Raw genomic sequence first — 23,342 nt, 5'->3', positions numbered from 1 at the left:
ATACACGTATGTTCAAATTTAAATCTTTGGTTATTTGCAGAGCATAGTTTGCCTTTGTTTCTACTTTTGTGTTTACAAATCGATATTTTTAGTTTAAGTCTGATAAAACCATCTCTGCCACAAACTGCTGTTGATGCTTCTGTTACAAGTCTCACGCAGCGCTCTGTACTCGTAATGTGACAGGAATATTTTAAAGCTTTTTTTATGACTGGATGTTCACGGTTATTATTGTAGATTTCAAGTTCTTTGTTGGAAAATAAGACAACGTTGAGGATGCATCACTTCAACTGATTCCCAATTAATAAGGTCTGTGTAATCGTTTGCATTCAAATTGAGCTTAGGTAGCTTTTTTTTTTTTTTACATGTGACTCATTGTCTTTTTAGCTGGTCTTCCTCGTTTCATTTTCCTACTGATACTACTGTCATAATATCTACTCTTCTCATTCCTAGCTTCTCCCATTACGTTGACTATCTTTCTCTATGCCTTTTTTTCTATGTGAAGTCTTTCATCGTCAACCATAGAAGGCAATATATTCTCCGGGTGTGCGAAATAGCAGTTATTTTGGATTACGCACTTCTTGAACCAATTGCTGCTCCTTTTTTGGTATGTACCTTGAAGAAGTTCTCATTACCCACACGTGTTTAGCTCCATCTTTACAAGTATCGTATCTCTTTACTGAAAATCAGCGACCTCCAGTCTCTTTCCTGCATAAAGTTTGATATTTAAGACCATCAAAGTACAAGCCTCTAAGATCCTTTCCTTTGGCCATTAGCACTTCCTTTTGTTCTATATTTTCCCTTTCTCGCCGGACTTTTGGGCAGTCTGTCATCTAGCCAGCATTTTGTGGATCAATTATTCCAAAATATTGTAATGTAGCTGTTGCTATCAAAGCAGTTGCACGATCAAATGTTCGAAATCGGTCTTCCAGCATACCGAGAAGTCTAAGGACATGTCGTTGCTGCTGCTTCTTTTCTCTCTAATATTCTGTTGTTTTGCAAAGTAATCATCAACACCTGACTCATCGCTATCAGAAGATGATGTCTGGAGTTCATTAGAAGTACTCGTTTGTGATGTGTAAGAAGACTGTTGGCAGGTGGTCTTTCGTGATCTACTTTTAGTGAGTATGATTAGTTTTAAAGTCTCCTCGTAGTCAACTCTCTCTATTCTGGCTACTCGTATTGTTCTCTGATCTTGCAGAAATGTCCACTCCTTCCTAGGTATTTTCTTTCTTAATTCACATGAGCACATGAAAAGTTCAGGAGCATATATCAAAAGACTTCATGTAATCTTGTTTAAATATATCCAGTTTTCCTGGAAGCTTGCAGAAGCTTTCGTTTTCTTCTCAGATTTAACAAACTTCTTATATATTTTCCGTGCAAAGCAAGTAGAAACTGAACTACACGTTCTAACGACAAAGTAGGGATGGAAGCTTTGTCCTAAACAGATTTCACACATTGAGCAACGTCTCTCGTCAACTTCTTTACCGACCGATCATACCCTTTCTCACACTTTTCCAGCTTTACCAATTGAAAATAATGCTTCATTACATCTAATTTTGTGGGCAACTACACACCTGAAAGTTCAGCTGAATGTCCAAGCACGGGGTGAGTTGTTATTGATCTTGTTCTTATCTTCGGCATGGTTAGAGTTTCTATATTCATATAAAATACAGATCTCACACGCATTACATAAAGTTTAATTCACAGTACAAAAACAAACTGTTTATACACGTACCAACTACACATAACGAAGTAAACACTGAAACGCAATGTTAAAACCGTAAAATTACCTTGAAAATATTGTCTACCACACTCGAACAAAGTTATCGAATACTAACGTTGTTTCTTTTTAATACTGCTACTATCAATTTGACTAGTCCAAATTGAATTCATATTCAGGGGAAGAAGTTAAATTCCATAAAGCAGTACGAAAATTTTTAAAAGGAAAAAGAGTGTTGAAGGAAAAGTTATAATGAACAATGAACACATTTATCGGCATATTAATTTAATGCTAGAACCTTATAAGAAACCACAAGTACAATATATGATATGCAATACTTTGTTTAGCTAAAATGGGCTATTTTATGGTTCTAAATCTGCCTAAATCATTTAGACATTATTTCTTCAATTTTATAGACTACTTACGTTAAGAAATATAAGTAATAATTTGTTCATTTGTTGTAGAAACACAAAAAAGTGATGTGTGCGGCGGGTTTGCATACCCTATAAGGTACAAAATCTTTTTTGGCGATTCGCCACCGGAAGATATTCGATTTCAGCGACGAAATTTTTACATCACTTTATCAACATCAATTGACAACTTTTCCGCACTATTGCGTCTTCGATATATAAAAAAGTGATTTTTCGCTCCGCCTTAATATATATATATATATATATATATATATATATATATATATATATATATATATATATATATATATATATATATATATATATGTATATATATATATCAAAATTACGTGCCTGCTTTTAAAAAGAAAAAAAAATAAAACAAACATTATGAAAAGTAAAAATGATTTGTTTTTATGAAACTTAGTTTCTTCTAAATGTGCATCTATAAAAAATAATAACATCACTTCATACTTTTGCTAATACTGACAGGCTATGGATTCAAAATTGCAGAAGTAGAGTAACTTCCGGAGCAGTCTCAGTTCTCAGTACTTCATTCCTGCTTCTCGTACGTTATGATATGATTTTTTTTTTTTTTTTTTTGCACAAATACAAGCTAGTTGCAATATTGCACATGGCTTTCGTATGATACCTCTGATATACGTGCATTTATTATACATAAATACATAGGATTTACTGAAATGTAACGAAACATCAATTTTCAGACCTGCAGTAGAAACAACATTCAGAAATATTTTGATGTGAAAATTAACACTTGAACTTAACTCCGTCCATGGTAAGTATGTAGTTTGCATTCTCCTAGCTTTCCACAGAGCTTCCATCCGCCGAAACGTATGGACAGGGGAAACTTTCACAATATGTAATACCAATTTCATAATGCATATGTATATGACTCTCTGTGTATATCCTGCTACCCACGTTTTTACTTTTTAGTCATGCGTAAATGTATCTTTTTGAAATTATTTTTCCAAAAAGCAGATTTTAGTTTATAGTTTTAGCTCAATTTAGTCTCCAGGGTGCTTCTAACTTTGTTTGTTTAGGAACAAGCTTTCTTTTATTGTTAGTATTCATTCTTTCAATCAAGCACTCGGATCATAACCAATATATAAAAAGGGGAGTAAAGTTATGAGAAAAAAAAACAGAACTTAACTAAAACGGTCATGAAGAATGAAATATGCAGTACTACGAGCACAAGCTTTCAGACTACTCTACGAGAGACAACAATGTATCTGGCTTCAAGGCTACAATATGGACGGTATTCTCTTTTGTTAGGTCTTGGGTCTTTTTGATTTGCTCAGATTATTCAAAAATATCGGATTATGCCTAATAAAACTTGAATTATCGAGATTACTATTATTCCCGATACATTTCTTAATAAATAACCATATATCTGCTTGCAGAGTTCAGTTTGTGTGTGTCTGTAGTTCACATCATCTAGACTTCTCCGGTACTTGCAAGTTAGTTCCAAATGAAAAAAATCACATGTTTGCCTTTTGAATTCCATATACAGGGGGGGAAGTAGGTATACACGCCTACATTGATGAAGTATAACATTCTAGCTTATGAATTTATTTGCTTGGGTTGATCCGGGCTTAAGGTATCAGCAAAAAGGCTTTAAGAGCAAATAATCAAGAAACTAAGTCTACCTGATAGATAGATAACAAGAAGAAATGACATAAAATAAAGTGAGCTGATCAGTATGAGATTGTATACCTACTTTTGGGCCACCCTGTATATTTTTCTCAAGGAACTGAAACATGAAAATTGTACTGCAGTAAATGTTTCAAATTACTTTTATACCCTGCAAAGTAAAATTAAAGTAAATAATAGGTATATTCTCATGGCAGTGCACAAAAAATTTTAATATCAGGCTGAGTTGGACAGCCGTCAGGCCGGAATCCATTCCTTGCAGGTTCAATTTTCAGATTCAGACGGCATCAACAGCTTGTAGTAAGTTACAGTAACATTCAGTTACTATCTCGCGATTTCATTCTAAGTCCCCATTCTCTACCCTCACTTTTGCGGAAGTTCATGTGATTCGGATTCCACGTTAATCAGTAGATCCCGTCTCATATAGCTTCTCTGCTTGAAGGGACGTTAAACTCAAAATCAAGTCAATTCTGTACCCTCACTTCCCTACTACCTTCAATGTTTTGTCATTTCACTGCCAGTATCCATTATGAAGTAAGTTTTATTTGCGCACTAGGACAACGATTCCATACCTTAGAGTTTGCTTAAGTCCTAGTATAATACAAACTTTAGTTCTCATCTGTTTCTCTAAAATAGCTACTTAGAGCCGGCATTTCTCCCCCTTACACATGGTGGAGATGCTGGTTACCGTTCATCCGGTATGCTTTCGCACACTTATACCGAGCCTGGTGACTATATACTTAGGATACCCACTTTCGGCACAGAAAACTCAGGTTCGATTTACGGTGAGAGCTCATGTGGTTCGGATCCCACGTTAAGCTATACGTCCACGTTTCATATATCTTAGGTCTTAATTGGGACGCTAAACTCCAAATAAATCAACCAGCGATCAGTATTAACGACATGCTTATTTTCTCTGTTAAAGGACAAAATCGAAATCTTAATTAAAAAGGAAACACCTCAGTCTGTGCGTCACGCTAATACATAATAGTAAATAGTTATGCTAATAGATATCGCTGGTTGCCTATCTGACGTCAGTAGATGTCACTAGCGAGCAGATAATTTACTGATTTAAAACTATTGTAACGATTTAATCGCGACTTTAAAATTGCATTGTTCTAAATAAGAAAAGAGCAGCAATTACATTTTGATTTGATCATTAACATGCGTGCATTTCTACAGGCAAAAGGTGAGACATAAGTCTTGTAATATTCTAGTATACCATATTCTAGTAATATTTTAGTATGATATTTTCCACAGTACAATTAAAGCTGGTTAACATTCAAAGTATAACTCCTAGTGTTGGACTGTCTCCAGTCATCTTTCAGCCCGTTTCTCGATTCCACATCGGTAATACGTGTTGCACATAGAGGCGAAAAGATCAGTCACTGCTGTTTACACCTACTGCTGGTTGGTGAAGCATCGTGATCTCAGAAAGTGTACGATGGACTGAAACTCGTAGATAGTATTACGAAGGGGCAAGATCAGAACCATATGTCGAATGTAGCCATCAAGTTCGTGTATTTTTGTTGCATTTTTCGAGCTGATTATGATTTTGAGTTATCCTGCTCAAAGAAACTAAGCTTTCGGTTCGCCAATACAGTAAAATTTTGTCGCAGTGCAAAATAAATCTGCTTCAACTGTTCGCAGTAAAGGTTGACATTGATGGTACAACCGTTAGGAACAATCTCGAAGTGAATTACCTCTCGTAGTTCCACCATACACAGAGCATGACTGGTGGTCGAAACGGCTCTATTTGACCATTGGTTCTGGAAATGGGTCCTTGCTCAACCAATATTTCTGCACATTTGGACTTTGGTGAAGCACCCACTTTCGTCACATGTTACAATCCATTTCAGGAAAATCATATCGTGAGGAGTTTCGAGCAGTTGTTGGCGTACATTCAGTTTCCTCTGGGCCTCAGCTTTGGTCAACTCGTGTGGCACAATGCGGCAGCTACTGAAGGATTTCCAGAGTTTGTGAAGGTTACGCACTACAGTGTACTGTGTTATTCCGGATTTGTTTGATAATTATTGCGTGCTGGTGAATGGGGTTTCCTCAACGGTATGTCGTATGACCTCAGAACCTGCTACTCTGGGCTAAACCTTGGCTGATCATCGACGATCCCACAACCTGTACAAAATTTCTGGAACCAGCGAGTTAGTGTGCTGTGGTTCACTACAACTTCTTTTGCAGATGTTAGGGTTGCTGTCACAACATTATTCCCGAGTTCGAAATCATATAGAAACAGTTCACGTATCACATGTTGTTGAGCATTCATCATCACAGCCAATAAAAACTGGCTGAAGATATAGACGGAGTGATGGCCTCAATATTAAATTGTTCGCTTGTCACACTACTTCTTGAGTCAGTTTGACTTTGTATTTATGGTCGATCACGGCGTATACACGCGCCTACGGTTTGGTCTCTGGAAATATTGGTAAACTCATGACTTTTGGGGGGGGGGTAAAATATGGTGACGATTTACTGCAACTTAAACTGTTTTGTTAAATGTATAATATTGATACTAACTATGAACATGTATTGTTGTTCATTATTAAGACAAGGCCCGTACCATATTTAGGTTTAAGCATCAATATTTGTGTACCTGCACGTCGGTTGGTGGAAAAACTAAAAAAAAAAATTGTTAAATGTAAAGAATTAGAGCTTTTAATTAAGCGTGATTTTTAACCTATATAGCGTACAGGAGCCGAGGCTTCGAGTGCAGGAATTAGTTTTATGTTTATGCAATTGCATTATCTTTAAACAAAATTTCAAGACATCTACCAATAAGAATTATATCGATATTTTACCTGTCTTTCAGCTGATTGAGCGCCGTTCTGCGTTTCATCTTCAGTAAGAACAACAATCTGAAATTAAAATTGACATATACAGATTTCAGTAATATTTCAGGATGAAAATACTTTTCAGTACAAGAGGTGTATCTGCAACAAAACTTAGTTCAATATGCAATGCATTAAAGTTTTAATGTAATATAACAATATTATGAATATCACTTCTCTTGTTTATTGAAGTGTTGATTTGTGGCCAAGCGGCTTCATTCTGGGCTCCTGTCTCGGAGTGATCTTTAATTTCAGATGCAATCCTAAGTAGTGTTCTGATCCCACTTTAAGAAATAGGCTCCGTCTCATAGCCTGGGAGCTGAAAAGAGGCGTTACGTTTTAAATAATCAATCAATTCACTATGCATGTTATTTGGAAGTTTAATTATTGATAATCTAATAATATGGCTGTTTTAAAATCCTTCACCGTATAATTCAATAACAGAAGTTCATTGTTTATTAATTCACTCATCGCCAAGCTTAGAACGAAGCAGATTGTTGTGAATTCTTCGGGGATTTTCATGATGATGGACATACTTTGTACAGAGCAAAGAGTGGCTAAGTGAATAGAACAACAGCTGGTAATGTAGAGTCAAAAAGTGCATTCAACTGTTTCACGCTGGTTTTTAACCATGCAAATTACTACAATTATGGAATGTGAGAAGGAAACATTGATCATTAATACAGTAAAACCTGTCTTCAACGGACTCTTTATTAAACGGAAAACTGTCTTAAACGGAAATATTTCACGGTCCCATGAATTTTGGAGAATAAAACGTGTAAAAAGTCCCTTCATTAAGCGGAAACTGTGTTACGCGGACAACGGAAAGAAAAATAAACATTTAACGGAAAATTCTGAGTTCCGGACTACAGCGTTTAGAAGATGTTTAGACATTTTGTGAGACATATACATTACACTGTCCGCGATAAAATGTTCGTTCCACCCTCCCCAACCACTACTCATATTCACCCCCACAAATTGTCCTTAATCCCCGCAACGTAATCAAGAATCATACGGAATGTCGGAAAGAAGAAAACGAGATAGAGGAAGAAGAGGAATACGATACCGAGTTCGATGAAGAGTGTAGAATAAATACATATCAAGATTCTCTCAGAAGTTTAAAGGAACTGTAAAAATTTGCCTTACGGAAAATGATTCTGATTCACTTAGTATAATTTCTCAGGCTAAAGTGTATGCGGAAAGTCAAGCAGACAAGCAGCAATGTACACAGAAAACCCTGCTTGGCTATTAGAAAAATAAAGAAAACTTGTGCATAGTCAATTGTATTCATTTTAATTTTTTTGTGTATTTATTCGTAGAAGAAAGAAGTACTGTAATCGAACAATGTACGTACAGCAATATATTTTCTCAGTATGCCCCTTTATAAGCATGTATTTTTTTTTAAAAAAGGAAAGGTCTACCTCCACTAAGCGGAAACCTGACTTTAACGGCAATTTTTGGAAGTCCCGCGCGATTCCGCTAAAGACAGGTTTCACTGTATTATATGTAAATTTGATTCGTTCTGAATAGTTTAGGAAGAAATATCTATGGGAATTGTTTTTCAACTAACACTTGTGTGTATTTTGTAAATATGAATTTAAGTTTTATCCTTCTTAATACAACCAACTAATTACTTGAAAGAGAGTGTTGTTAGTTTTAGTACATTTTAAAACCTGTTTGAAAATATAAGTTTTTAAAACCCTAGTCTATTTCCTTTGTGGAAACGGCCATCCTTGTTATAAAGTTCAGCTATTTTCAAGAATTCTAGATGAAATACAGCTAATAAACATTTTTCTTGTATTACTCTTAATTCACCGAGTTCTGTCATTTCGGAAAATACCTATTTCGTCTAAAAGCAGAAAAAAAATATTAACCACTATTACGTCAAAAAAGTTTCTTTGTGTCTCCAATAAGTATAGCAAAATCAGTCTTTACTTTAAAATATATATTTATATTTTGTATGCTTTATCTACCATAGTTTCCACCAAAGGATTTTAATAATGAGAAGAAAAGAAATCACCAAATTAATAAACCAATCTTTGTAATCATTCAGTACATACAAAATTAAATTTTCTTTCCCTTTTTACATTTCTATTTTATTTTCATATTAAATACTTGCAGTTAGAGAAATAAAACTTACTTTGAGCTGAGTCTGATAACATAGAACAATACAACTTGTATTCCCTAAGCTCAACGGACAAGGAATTAGATGCCCTTTTCAAACCCGACATGAATTGCTGTATTTCGTCCAGGTCCACCTCAACCAATTTTTAATAGAACATTACAAAGGGGAACTTTATTCAATATATATTTGAAATGTAGTACCACGAAGTGGGCATTTCTCACTGCAATGAATTAAACAGTATGCCCACAAGGTTCTCAGCGAGACAGATACTGGATTGTAGCGCACTGGAAATGTGTAACGTGATTCGACGAGTCGCGTTTTTGACTGTATTTTAATGATGCAAAATGTCAACTGCACCTACATCCCAATGAAGTATTTCAATCACAATGAGTGGAGAGTGTGTTTCAAGCTCGAGAAGATTCTGGGATGATGTGCAGGTGATTTTCATAGCATGGCGTCAGTCCACCCTTAAAGTGAACGTAAATATTAGGCAGCATACTTATTTGCACAATCTCATAGAGGATGTGTCGTCATTTCTCCATCTTCATGATGAATACGGTATACATTAGACTTCCATATTTTTCAAGAGGACAGGTACTGTGTTCACAGAGATAAATGTGTTTGTGTATGGATTTAGGAACATTAAGATACTCTGTAGCATCTGATCTGGGTTGCCAAGTCTCCAGATTTAAATCCAATTGAAAATATGTGGGAAAATTTGGAAGACAATAATAGTATAAGGTACTTTTTTTTTAGAACTACAGGATATTCTGGGGTACTGTGGGTACATGTAACAACTCATGGATTCTTTCTAATATAAATCCAGGCGGTTATCTAACAAGAGACGGTATTACCTTATATTAGGCACGCCTTATGACTAGGTGACTTTTTTCTTGATGTATTCTGATTTCTTGGGTGGCGTTAGTGTATACAGGGTGTAACATAAATGCATGGCCAAAAGTGACGAGGTGATTGCGGACATCCAAATAAGTAAACATATTCCTAAAAACATGGGTCCGATGCTGCTTCGTTTCCGAGATACAGGGTATTCAAATATCGAGTTCCTACAATGGCTCACTATAAGGAAGTGAATGGAAATATTCATAATTACAGGAATAATACAGTCAAATGGATTTATGCCTGTTCAAATACATTTACACTAACATAGAGAATGAAACTAATCAACATTTGAGGTCATTGGGTTGTCAGTGTTGCCAACCTGATACAAAGTGTTGTGTTTTCAAATAGCATTAGACGTCCAGATGTTAGAATATAATTGCTGACATCAAAACGTTCCTAAATATGGGCCAAATTTTGCTTCAAAGTGTGAAGTCAGTTAACGGCTCATAATAGTAAACAACGGTTCATAGATCACAACTATTGCATGTTTCCAAAGATAGGTAATTGAGAAAGGTATTCGATGGAGGCCACAACGTTCGTATAAACCACACATAAACTTCGGAAGACAGTGCCTCATGTTTAGGAACCTTTTAACGTCAGAAATCATGTGCTAACGTATTAGCGTCTAATGCTATTTGAAAATGTATCACTTTGGAGCAGGTTGATAACACTGACAACCCAGTTACCTCAAATGTTGATTAGTTTCATTCTCTATGTTAGTGTAAATGTATTTGCACAGCCTTAGTTTCACTTGATTTTATTATTCCTGTAATATTTAATATTTCCATTTACTTTCCCATAGTGAGCCATTGGAGGGACTCGACATTTAAACACCCTGTATCTCGGAAAGGAAACGGCATCCGACCCATATTTATAGGAACATTTTTACTTATTTGGATGTCCGCAATCACCTCGTCACTTTTAGCCATTCCTATGTGTTACACCCTGTATATATATATATATATATATATATATATATATATATATATATATATATATATATATATAAACTGCACTTAAATTACTTAAGGAGTTAAAATACAATAAACGGTGCACACTTTCGTTATCAAAGAACATTAAAAAAAAAAACATAAATCAGACAATCAGACAAAAGTATGAGACAGAAAAGCAATAATCGCCCTTATAAATTTTAAAATCTCGAAACTCAAAATATGTTCTAAACTAAACTCACTAATATTTATAATAATTTACTTAAATATAAATATTGATGACGTGTTAGTTGAAAACAGTGATATGTTGTCGAAACCTAACATAAATTAGTAATAAGATGGTTTGCTTTGACTTCTATTTTTGTTTAACTTAGACACATTCCAATGCTAGAATGAGCAGAGCCATCACTTACATTTTCAAATGAAATAATAAGAAATGCACTTACAGAAAATAATTTATATGAGAAATTAAATATAAATAGTTGGTTGCAGAACCATCTGAATATCTGTGGCATTCATTTATTCATAGATTTTTGGACCTTCTAAAATTCATAAACGAGCTTGGTAAGGGGTGTGATGATGTTACAGAAATTTAAATTTCCAGTTTAAACGATAATATCAACTTAATTAAAAGCTGCAAAATCCTATGTTCTTACATATGCACTTAATGATTAACTGTCATGTTTCTTGCAAACATTACAGGTTGCTAAAGTTGTACTTACAAATATTTGTACCTATTAATCTTAATATAGTACTAATTTCATCCCATTTTGTGGTAGGTAAAGTTACAAAAATAATTCATTTTGACTAAAAAATACTATAATTCCGGTTTGTTTTTAACATGTAAATTTAAGAACAGTAAAAGATAAGTTGTTTATTTTTTTCTTAAAAATAAAAACACATTCTATAACTTATTCGTACTCGTTCTTTAATAAATAGCAGGAAGTTAATTGGATATTAAAATGTTCTTCAATTTTAAAACTAAAGTAAAAGATAGTTAAGTCCCTACGATGCAGCAAAATGAAGATGGAATTGATATTTGTCATAGAGTCATACTCATCATGTACTTGAAAAGAGGAGATTTCTCCATTTTTGGCCCAGCCTCGGGGTGTAACAATTTTTTTTCTCTCATGAACAAAATATCAACACTTTGGTTTGAAAGTATATTCCGGAAACAAAATTCTAGGACATAAATAATTTATTCAATATGTGAAACATCAACATAAGTAAAACTATAAAAATTTGAAGTGGTTTAGCTTGCATATTTAATATATTGAAAACTCACCCTTCTCTGATTTCAGTAATTCTTGCATAGATGTCAAAGTTATTTTGTACAGTCAGCGACTGTAAAAAGTGGAGGTTGGATACATAAGAAATGATAGCTTTTTCCAGTAGCAGAAAAGTTTCACTGTATGCCTGATAGTTGGACAACCAACATGACAGCAAATACATGCCCGAAAACATAACATGCCAGGATATTCCTCCATTTGGAGGAAAAAGTATTACTATCTGAGAGCATCACTTAGAGAAACAATCACGAGATAAATCTGCAAAAATTCCATTCACTTTAAGATCAAAGAGATAGGAATTAATGCAAAGGAAACGAAAAGAATAATACTCATCATGCAGAGACTGAAAAAGTATGTAAAGCTAAACAAAATGAGAAAAGAAGAAAAGAGGGAAAGGAAAGAGCAAAAGACATGGGAATAAATTAAATTTTAACACTTAAGGATAAACAGTCTCCATCTTTCCCCCTGCCCCCTGTATTGTCTTGGTTTTTCTCCCTTCATAGGATAAATCTCTTTCAGTATCAAACGCGAACATCAGTTATAGTTTTTAATTCCTTGAAAAAAAATGTAACTCAGTCTAGGCTCAGACTCGAACACAGAATCCTTAGAACGATAGTCACAAACGATACCCACTTATCTACACAGGCTCTATCAACTGCCTTTATAAATAACCCACACGCTGTTATCAAACGTGTTAAATCAGCCATTGTCGGTGAGTTACTCCAGTTACACATGAAGTTTGAATTTTATTTACGGCCTTTAGCCATCTACGGCAACAGGCCCCATGTTTTCATTAAAAGCATTTGTTCTGTAGATTAAAATCAAGAATATATCAATCTATTATGAATTAATTTCTTGGGTGCACCAACACACACACACACACATACATTATATATATATATATATATATATATATATATATATATATATATATATATATATATATATATGTTATTGATTAAGGATTAAATGAGTTATTTCGTAAATTTACGAAACGGGTCTTGAAGGAGGTCGTCGCAACAGTAATGACACCTCGTAGCATTGTTACGTAACACACGCAATATAAATAAAGCTTCAAAACCGGAAGTTACAAGTTCTGCCGTGGCTAAGTCACAAGGATGTCTGCTTCTTGCGTGGAGCAACGCGGGTTCAAATCTTGGCTGGTGCACTTTCAATTTTCTTTCTCTCAAAATACATTCATGTATGTTTTGTATTTGTCACTAATATTTGCTTTATTGCATTTTTTGTAAATTAACTTAAATTTTTGGAGGTTAAGTAAAGTCAGGAAGGTTAAGATAAATATATGACTGCTTTATACGTGTGTGCACTCCAGAGATGGAGTGAGTCAGTGAGTCAATTTGTCAAGATTTGTAAGTGGGTCGTGGGTCAATAGGATGTGACTCACTGTGACTCACTCTAAGCCAAAAACCCATTCTGACCCACGCTGACCCACTGATCCACTCTGACTCACCAACCCATTCTGCTCAGTGCATTGAAGACAGCTTCTTCTGAGCACTGGTGAATTTCTCTACCTTTTACTTTCAAGGCCTCCCTTTTTGTTGTTTTTTCATTTGTTTCTATTTAAGAAAGAACTTCAGGCACTCTTGCAGAACTCCAGGCAATTGACCATATTTGGATTTGTAATAATAGCAATAGGACTTGACTTTTCAAACACATCCTGTGAGCTTTTAGAAGAGCTAACTACTGGAAAAAATTGTGAATCACCTGTAATGTATGAATTATTATATAACAAAAAATTGAATATAACTGTGTGTGTGTGATCATCATGATCATATTGCAAAGTCAACTGAAATGACATTTGGCATATACATAGTTTGGCTCTGATCTCAATATCATTTTTAAAACTCTTTTATTGGGGGGGGGGGACATTTTCTATATATAGGGTTGATTTCTAAAAATAATCGAAAACGATCGATATTAGTTCAGAAACAAATTGGAAAGCAATTATTGAGAAATAAAAACTACAGTTTTACGCAATTTACATCTACTGGTTTTTATTATAACAACTGCTGAAACTTGTGTTTATATATGGAGCGTTCACAGCATAAGGGTATCACGTGATAAAGTTGTGAGGAAAATGGACATAAAATTTGTACTGTAAGCTTAATTACGTGAGAATTTTAAATTTGTACGGGATGCTTAATTATATGGCCAATTTTAGACTTCTCTTTACTTTGGTCTACTTTACCTTGATTTGAGACTTTCAATTTTCATCCTATTTTCCACTGAAAATGTCTGTAAGTCAGCAAAGAAATAATTATATATGATAATTAAATTTAAATTCATCGCAATTTGGCCCATGACAAACACTTTATCATTGTATATCGTAAAGATCAAATCCACCGGTATTGTAACAGAGCGGTGCTTGAGCGTTGAACCGTAGAAATTCAAACTCCGATAATTGATAATTTCACAACCTTGTTTTATTACAATTGTAAATTTTATTCTGTTTTGAAGAGAGTGTGGATCATGGGTCAGAGTTTATGACGATGGGTTTTGGTGGGTCGGAGTTGGTCACAAAGGTTCAGAGTGGGTCATAGTGGGTTGTGGGTCGCAGTGGGTCACATACTGTTGAACCACTGACCCACTCCAACTCTGATTAACGCTTCGACATTTGAGGCTAACACGTTCTGCCAGGGGACCTTTTTTCTTTCAAAATGTATTTTATATGCTCATATTTATTATTATTAATTACTTTCTTGCATTTTTTCCTACATTAGCCTATCTTAGATTAGTGACCGCTGTTTAGGATAGATTATATAAAGTCAAATACGGTTATGTATGTTTACACTTTCGTTTCTTTCTTTCAAAATACATTCCTATCTGTTCACGTAGTCCAAAAATAGGCATACACTTTTGTATTGATCAACTATAACATTCTAGTTTATGAGTTTATTTGCTTCGGCTCTTCTGAGCTTAAGATGTAAGTAAAAACATATTAAAAACAAATAATAAACTAAGTCTACCTGATGGATAGAAATAAGAAATTTTATAAAATAGAATGAGCTGATCAGTACGGTACTGTATACTTATTTTTGGGCCACCTTGTATATTACTAATAATTTATTTCTTGCATTTATTAATAACAAGCTGAAATACCCACTTTTCGCATGGGTCAGATAAAATATCCATGTAAACAAACTGAACAACGAAACGAGAAGATATCGGTCATTTTCTACTACTTTTACATATCCCGGGAAATGCCCCCTGAGACCCCCTGGTTCGAAATTTAAAAGAACGCCTGTCGCCCGCAGGCGATTGGGCTGTATTTGGAAGTCAGCGCCTCTGGAAGAATCACCTTTCATCTCAGCTACCGTGAAAACTAAGGATTTACACTAATATTGACCAAGGGCTCCTCCGTGGCTAAGCGGTTAGCGTAAGCGCCTTTGGCGTAGGAGGCCCGGGTTCAATTCCCAGCGGGAGCTCATGTGATTCGAATTCCACGTTAATCAGTAGATCCACGTCTCATATAGCCTCGCTGCTGAAAAGGGACGTTAAACTCAAAATCAACTCAACTAATATTGGCCATTTTGAAATATTTTTATATATTTCGGTACCCCATCCCCGGGTGACACGGACCCGCATACAATGGTAGCCAAAGTCATCGCTAATGGAAGTGTCACCATTGATCTCAGCGACCGCGATAACTATGAATTCAACACAAATATCGGTCATTTTCTAATATTTTTACATGTCCCGGTAAACGCTCCCTTCCCCTGAGAAACTGGTTCGAATTAAAAATAAAACGCTTTGTCCTGGTCTGGAGCCTGAATAAAGGTATCCGTGACCAAAATTTAGTAACTTTCCGTCAACTCGTCTGATTCCCAGGCCGCACACAGACAAACACACAAACAAACTCGTATTTCATACACACAACTGACACAACAACCCAGAGCATTCTTTTTTACACAGCACAGCGTTCTTTGCCATAGAACGTTACTATGTTGCTTCCACCCAGTTAAGCCTTCAACTAAGTGCCTGAGGCGTTAGTCTTTTATACGTAAACACGTCTGTTGTATTTTCCTCTTCTATCTATCGAAGTAATGGGTCAGCTATTTTGTTTATGTATTGACCTTGAAGAACCTACAAATGGATTTTCATGAAGTCACAAGTCGCTTTGGTCCGTGAAGTTGATATACAGTAGAAATGACCTATGCATTACTCACCCGTTGTGAAATAGAAAGATTATGTTGATTTTATTTGAACACCGACAAATCTGTTAAAGCAAGAGGCCTTTCCACAACTACTTCCAATCTGGATTAAATTTCACGGCTAACTTTTTGAATTATACACAAGAGTATCATTGATATGTTAACTAACTAACTAACTAACTCTATGGCCTATGGAACCCGGAGGTTCAGTGCCGCGTTCACAAAAGCTCTCCACTGACTTCTATCCTTAGCTAATTGCATCCAGTTTCTACTTTGTATTCCTATCTCTGCGAGATCCATCTTAATATTATCCTCCCATCCGCGCCTAGGTCTTCCTAATGGTCGTTTTCCTATGGGTCTACCAGTCAAGACTTTGAAAGCGTTTCTACTTTCTTCCATTCTAGCTACATGACCTGCCCACCTAAGCCTCCTAGACTTGACGACCCTAACAATGTTGGGTAAACCGTATAAACTATGTAGTTCCTCGTTATGAAGCTTCCGCCATTCCCCATTCTCGTTCCTCTTGGGTCCGAATATTCTTCTCAGGATCCTGTTCTCAAATACTTTCAGTCTATGTTTTTCCCTCAGAGTAAGCGACCGTGTTTCGCAACCATACAGAACAACAGGCATGATTATCGTTTTATATATTTTAAGCTTCAAATTCCTCGACAGAATTCGCGACGACAAGAGATTTTGAACCGAGTAGTAACACGAATTCCCTGCTTTTAGTCGACATTTAATTTCTTCGTGAATATGATTTTCGTCTGTTAATATTGATCCTAAATATTTGAAAGTATCCACTTTATCTAAAGCATTATATAATATTTTAACGCCTCCACAATTTGCCGTATTACGGTCCCGACGCACTTCCATGTATTTAGTTTTCTCTGCATTTACTTCTAAACCCATGTCCCTGCAAGCGTTTAATAAGATCTCTGCATTTCTTTCTATTGCTCTCCTATCATCCCCTATTAAATTTACATATTAACATATTTACATAATAACATAATAATCATTGATATGTTAGTGTTAATAATATTTATGGAACTAGTCAGGTTTTAAACTTCCAAACTATGCCGTGCATAAAAGTCGGAAGTCTTATAGAGTGGTTTCATCCGTGTGTGTGACAGATACCAGAGCAAAGAAAGTAAGTGATATCGGAAAGTGATTTTCTGCCATTGATTCTGCATCCAAAGAATAGGTTCCATCCGTTAACTCCATATTCAAGCCGGAAGTGGTTCAAATTAGCTATTTCCAGTGTTGCCACTAGACTAGACAGAACTCTTTAGGATGAGACGCGAGACGAGACAGTCTACTTGTCTCGTCTCGTTTTCGAGATGGGACACGAGACGAGACGAGACGTCTCATGAAATGTCTCGTCTCGTCTCGTGTCTCGAAATTGCAAACACAGTTTTTGAATTTAAAACACACACAGTAAACGTAACATTTTCGATGTTAATCGGATGACACATTAAGATGTTAGAACATTGAACCGTTGCGTTTGCTCTGCGTTTTTTTTTTCTTTTTTTAAAATAAAGTTAAGTGTAATAGCCTTGTTAGCTTGTTTTTATTAAATTATTTCTTCATGTTTAATTTTTCGGCTGTTTCTGGTATATACTACTTAATTTCCTACAGTAATTTGAGTCCGGCATTTATAATTGAAATTTAATTTTGGTTCCATTGCATTTTATTGTCAATAGTAAAGATGCCTTACAACATTTAATTTTGACTGAGGAAATGAAATTTCTTCCCGTTTTTGTGAATTCAAACCCCTGCCCTGGATGACTTTTGTATGTGTCCTTAACCTTACAGTTTACAACGCATGTCCTGCACAGTAAAAAAATAGCTGTGTTGATTCAACACCATGGGCGGAGCTATGGGGGGCATTGTCCCCCAATTTTTTGACAATAAATGAGTTATTCATATTAATTCCACACTCTAGGAAGTATTCCACAGGTCCGAGACCGAGCAAAATGTCTGCCTCCCAGCAGACAATTCCTAACTCCGCCTATGTTCAACACAGTGCGATGACCCAGCATGACTACCACTTTTTGTTTTAAATCAACAAATCACACAGTGTTGATTTCGGTAGTGGGAGAAAAAGTTAGCTGCAGGGAGATTTGAACATGGATTACCCAGTTAGAAGTCGAGCAGCTTACCTACTTGGCTAACTCATCAGACAGAAAAAAAAGAACACTTGAAACAGTATAGGGATAAAAAAATGTTGCTGAACAATAAACACAAAATTACTCTCACGACTTATACCATTATTTGATTACTTTTTCAATGGTCAACTAAGAAGCACATTTCCCTATCCCTTTCAGTACCCTTTCTGTAGTTTTATTTTTTTAAACCCACTACACGACCTGGCGACGCGACGGCCAAAACATTTTCTTTCATCACGCTTTTGTTATTGTCTCTGGACACAATCATAGCATCGCTATTACTAGGTCGAATCATAATAGTAAATACGGTCGTAATTTAAAAATGCCAAGTTCCATTTTGTTCTACTCTTTCCCTGTCAAAAACATTCTTAAAGGGCTATGGAACGATTAGTGAAAGTTAGGAAAATCATGCCGCCATTTTAAACCTGTCTTAAGATCGTATTTACTATTATAATTGTCGTGTGCTATTAATAACTCTAGTATCGCAGTAGACATGCCTATCTGATTTGACTCGCGGTTTTAGAGAGTAAGGTAGGTTGTACGGAATACTATTTAAAAAAAAGTCTTAGTGAGTCGGTATTGAAATCTTGAACACGTTTAGGAAGGCCTATTTCAATTCAGTTTGGGATTTTACTTCGTAGGAGCTTTTATTTTCAGTTGTTTGCCACCCTCTAAACGTGCCGCCTTACTCGCTCCGCACAACAGTCAGTACTCTCTGGGGCCAGTGCAGTCACATCGAACTTTACTTGTCGCGTTAACATTACTTGACATTAATGTCTTCGTTTTCGACGTATCTATGAGCAATTTGTATTCGTGTATTCGTGCTGGTATAACAAATTTCAATGTTTCAGAATGTAAAAAAAAAAAAAAAAAAAAAAAAAGTTTAGGGTCGAGGAGCCTTACACCAGCGGCGCAAATCTGTCTTCACCATTGGGGGGGGGGCGAGTAAGACCGTTCCCGTATTTTTTAAGAGATGTTCAAAATATTTTTCAGTTGAAAAGCAACACTGTGGAGGATCAAGGAGCAGAATTGTCTTCAGGTGGGCAGATTTGAGGCTTATTCTGAAGGGAAGGAGATGAGACTCATATTACGGTAAATGAATTTGATTTCTGAGGTGAACCTGTTGTATATTATATGGTGATGTAACTGAAGTGGCAGTCGGACACAAATCATCACATTTCTTTAAAAAAAAAATTCAAATCGTGTTAGTGACCTTCGTTTACTCCACATACCGTATCATCTGGCATATCATTGCAGGTTAAAAGTAGGATCAATCGGCAAAAAGAACTGCAAGTTGTGGTCTCAGTCTGGTTTTGAGAAAAATGAAATGAAATTTTTAAGTTTTACGTCCTACGGTTATGCCCGTTAGGCTAAAGGAGGCGGTGATGATGCGAAATGAGTGAAATGTTGGAATGAAGTGAGAGGAAACGGGAGAATCCCGAGAAAACCCACGAGCACGGTGTTTGTCCACCACAAAATCCACACGGCGCGAACTGGGATCGAACCAGAGACCCCAAGCACTAGAGGTGAACGCTCTACCACGGAGCCACCACACTCCCTTAGTCTGTTTTTGATGCTCTGGACTCTATCGCCTAGCACGCCCGTCTACACCATGACTCATACGTCTATCATTCAGTGCAGGCATGTATGCAGGTTTTCTTTTCAGAAGGGGACCAACATGAATCCTCGTAAGCACGTAATTCTAATGTTTCAAACTTATCTATAATAACAATAATAATAATAATAATATAATAATAATAATAATAATAATAATAATAATAATAATAATAATAATAATAATAATAATAATAATAATAATAATGCAACAGTTCTGTATTTCTCTTAAACTTTTTCTTACTTTTCACTTATGAACCGATTTACTTCAAACAAACTGCATTGTAGCACAAACGAAATCAAAAAAATATTTTTGAGACACATGTAAGGAAAACTGTCTGCTACGTATATCAAATGACAAATGGCTATCATAACAAAAATAGCAAATGGCAATGAGTGTATCGTTCTAATACATTAATGTTATAAACAGACCGGAATCGAAATTGTAATCCCATTTAAAAGTGGAGGCGCGGTGGCTCAGTGGTAGAGCGTTCATCTCCGGTGCTTGGGGTCCCTGGTTCAATCCCAACTCGCGCCGTGTGGATTTTGTGGTGGACAAACACCGTGCTTGTGGGTTTTCTCGGGTTTCTCCCACTTTCTTCATTCCACTATTTCACCCATCTCTCCCCATCACCGTCTTCTTTAACCTAATCGGCATAACCGTGGTACGTAAAACTTAGAGATTTCTTTTCCCATTTAAAAGTGTTCTTTAATTCCAGCTAGTTACAATGGCATTACGGTATGTTCTTAGAATCATAACAACAATGTATTGCCCACAGTTTGGACACTGCCCCAAAGTAATCTGATATAAAAGAACCTCAAAAGGGAAAAAGGTTCAACAAGTACTTGAGTTTTGGAAGGGGACAGCTTCCAGGACCTCACGCTCGATACGTCCCTGATTCAATGCATTATATTTATTTCTTACAAAACATGATTGTTAGATGCGCAATATGTAAAATTATATCATAGTTTGACTTTTAATAGATCTTTTCTTAACACATCCATAAATTCCGGCGTTCTGCCTGCCTGTTTTATGTCGGATAAGCGAAACTCTACTGTATTTCCCAAGATAGCTTATACACAGGGGCTAGAAGTCTGCACGGATCGGAGTTTGTAGCTCGGACAGGCCCGGTCCCTTGAATCTATCAGCATTAACGCATTAAGGGCGCAGTCAATGGATTCCAGGCTCCGAGACTCCAAACTCAGGGGGCCCCTTAAAATCCCTTTGTTTAATACTAAAACATAGCATTAAACTTATATTATAGACAGACCTATGCTAAATTTCTTTCGGCTCGTTACGCTCGCGGTATCGCTAGAATTAAGTCTATCCATCAGCAGTATTTAACTGTTAATAATGAATATAATTATTTAACTGTTAATAATTAATGTAACTAAACCAATTATTGTAAACTCGGAGCACATTAAAATATTACAGCATAGTTCTCGGTGGTTCGATAAGCTTATGAGGCAGTGGAAGGCAGCAAAGAAAATTTATGACTATTCTTAACATAGGGCCCCCTTAAAATAGTCGGCTCCAGGTCCCCAAAAGCCTTAATCCGACAATGCCTATAAGCAATATTTCACGAAAAGCTGATATTTTTTAACAAATGTGTTCGTCATCAAGTTTTCATAAAGTAGTCCCTTTCTCCTTTAAATAATTTCAGATTCCGCAGTGTTTCAGTAGTAGAGAGTTCACCTCTGGTGCATGCAGTCCTTGGTTCGATCCCTGCTCGCGTCAAGTGAACCTTGTGCTGGACAAACACCGTGTGCGTGGGTTTTCTCGGGGTTCTCCCGTTTTCTCCCACTTTCCTCATTCGACCATTTCATTTATTTCTCATCACTGTTTCTTTTAACCTAGCCGGCATCAACGTGGGACGTGAAAACTTAAAGATTTCATTTCAAATAATTTCAATCAAAAAACAGTTGCAGGACATATTAATTTCGAATAAAACAAACTACTATATAAAATTCTGAGTATATTATTCTTTTTAATGAAATTCTCGCTGACCTTATTTCTGAGTCGAAGGGTAAAAAGACTAAATTCACTCTCTTATTATTATAGATCCGTTTCAATTGAAGCAGTTGAAATAGTTCGGAAAAAATAAAAAGCCATACCCTATATTCCAGTGTGCCACAATCGGTATAACGCGGCACACTGGTGTGTCCAGCAAAGTGAACAGTGTGACGCAAACTTGTTCCTATTATTTGGAAGAATATTTGTCGAGTTCCTGGTATTTATTATTATTATTATTATTATTATTATTATTATTATTATTATTATTATTATTATTATTATTGCTGTTGTTGTTATCAACTATCCTTCCATGGATCAACTGTCTGTATACAGTTAAGCAACCACAAGTATCATATTGAGGGAATGAGTATAATTTTTCACTTTAATAGTAACAGAAAAGTCTATTTGCTTGTATATTTTGCCGAAAATAACTGCATCCGTCTAGAAAGTTAGGACTAACAACAAAGGGATCCGATATTCTGACCACACACCACCCCAAAGTCGTGAGTCCCACAAGTTCTCTTCTACGCCTTGGGACAATAAGGGCTGTTGCGTTCAGGGAGAGAAGGAAACAACTTAATTCCATTGCAGTTATATGCTTTAATAAATGTATATGTCCATTGCAGTTATATGTGATCGTTTCGTTTTCTGTTTATTATTATTATTATTATTATTATTATTATTATTATTATTATTATTATTATTATTATTTATACATTTTTCAACACGATTGCCATGTGTATGGTATTCCATACACACGGCTCTCCCATGCAGCGCCGCGTGATGATTTTCTATACACAAATAATATATTCCAAGTTTGTTGTGTTCGTTCTATAAGTGTGTATGTAATTAGATACATATGGCGTAGAAATCAAAATTTAATGTCCACGCCACGTATATGCAAAACCACACACAAAGGAACTTATGAACAAACATTGAGTTTGAGTTTAACATCTCGTTCAACAACGAAGCTATATGAGACGTCGACCTAATGATTAACGTGGACTCCGAACCACATGAGCTCTCTCGGAGACTCCCACGCCAAAGGCGCGTCCGCTAACCGCTTAGCCACGAAGAAGCTCATGAACAAAGACACTTATGGGCTAAAACAAATGCGAAAACAAAGATGTGTGATGTGATTTTGAGTTTATCGTCTCTTTCAGCAGCGAGGCTATATGAGACGTGGACCTACTGATTAACGTGGAATCCGAACCACATGAGCTCCCGCCGGGCGGAAACAAAGAATTACTGGTGGATTGCTGTCCGTGATGCACAGGTGATAACGGTCAACAGTTTTAAATTTAAACAAATATAGTTTTAATTAAGCACGAATTTAACTTACAGTGTACAGTGGGGAAGGCACAGTCGTTTACAAGGATCGTTTTCTTTAGAATATCAAACTCCGTCAAATACCCTGCAAACATGTCAGCAAGCCCCGATCAATATTAAACAGGTATTATGTTGCAATG

At 35.9% G+C, this 23,342-nt stretch overlaps 1 protein-coding gene across 6 annotated transcripts in view; it reads right to left on the bottom strand.

Annotated features, from left to right (window-relative positions):
• The window catches only part of LOC145688249 (uncharacterized), a 277,974-nt gene that overhangs the window by 114,011 nt on the left and 140,621 nt on the right, over window positions 1-23,342 (bottom strand). For all 6 annotated transcript variants that reach the window (XM_081762192.1, XM_081762195.1, XM_081762194.1 and 3 more), the window contains one exon: window positions 6,615-6,671. In XM_081762192.1, the coding sequence (XP_081618318.1) occupies window positions 6,615-6,671 (57 nt within the window). The remainder of the gene's footprint in view (window positions 1-6,614; window positions 6,672-23,342) is intronic.

The sequence above is a fragment of the Thermobia domestica genome, chromosome 6, assembly GCF_964235325.1.
Source record: "Thermobia domestica chromosome 6, izTheDome1.hap1.1, whole genome shotgun sequence".
NCBI classification, from domain to species: Eukaryota; Metazoa; Arthropoda; class Insecta; order Zygentoma; family Lepismatidae; genus Thermobia; species Thermobia domestica.
This window is presented reverse-complemented; position numbering and strand designations above follow the sequence as displayed.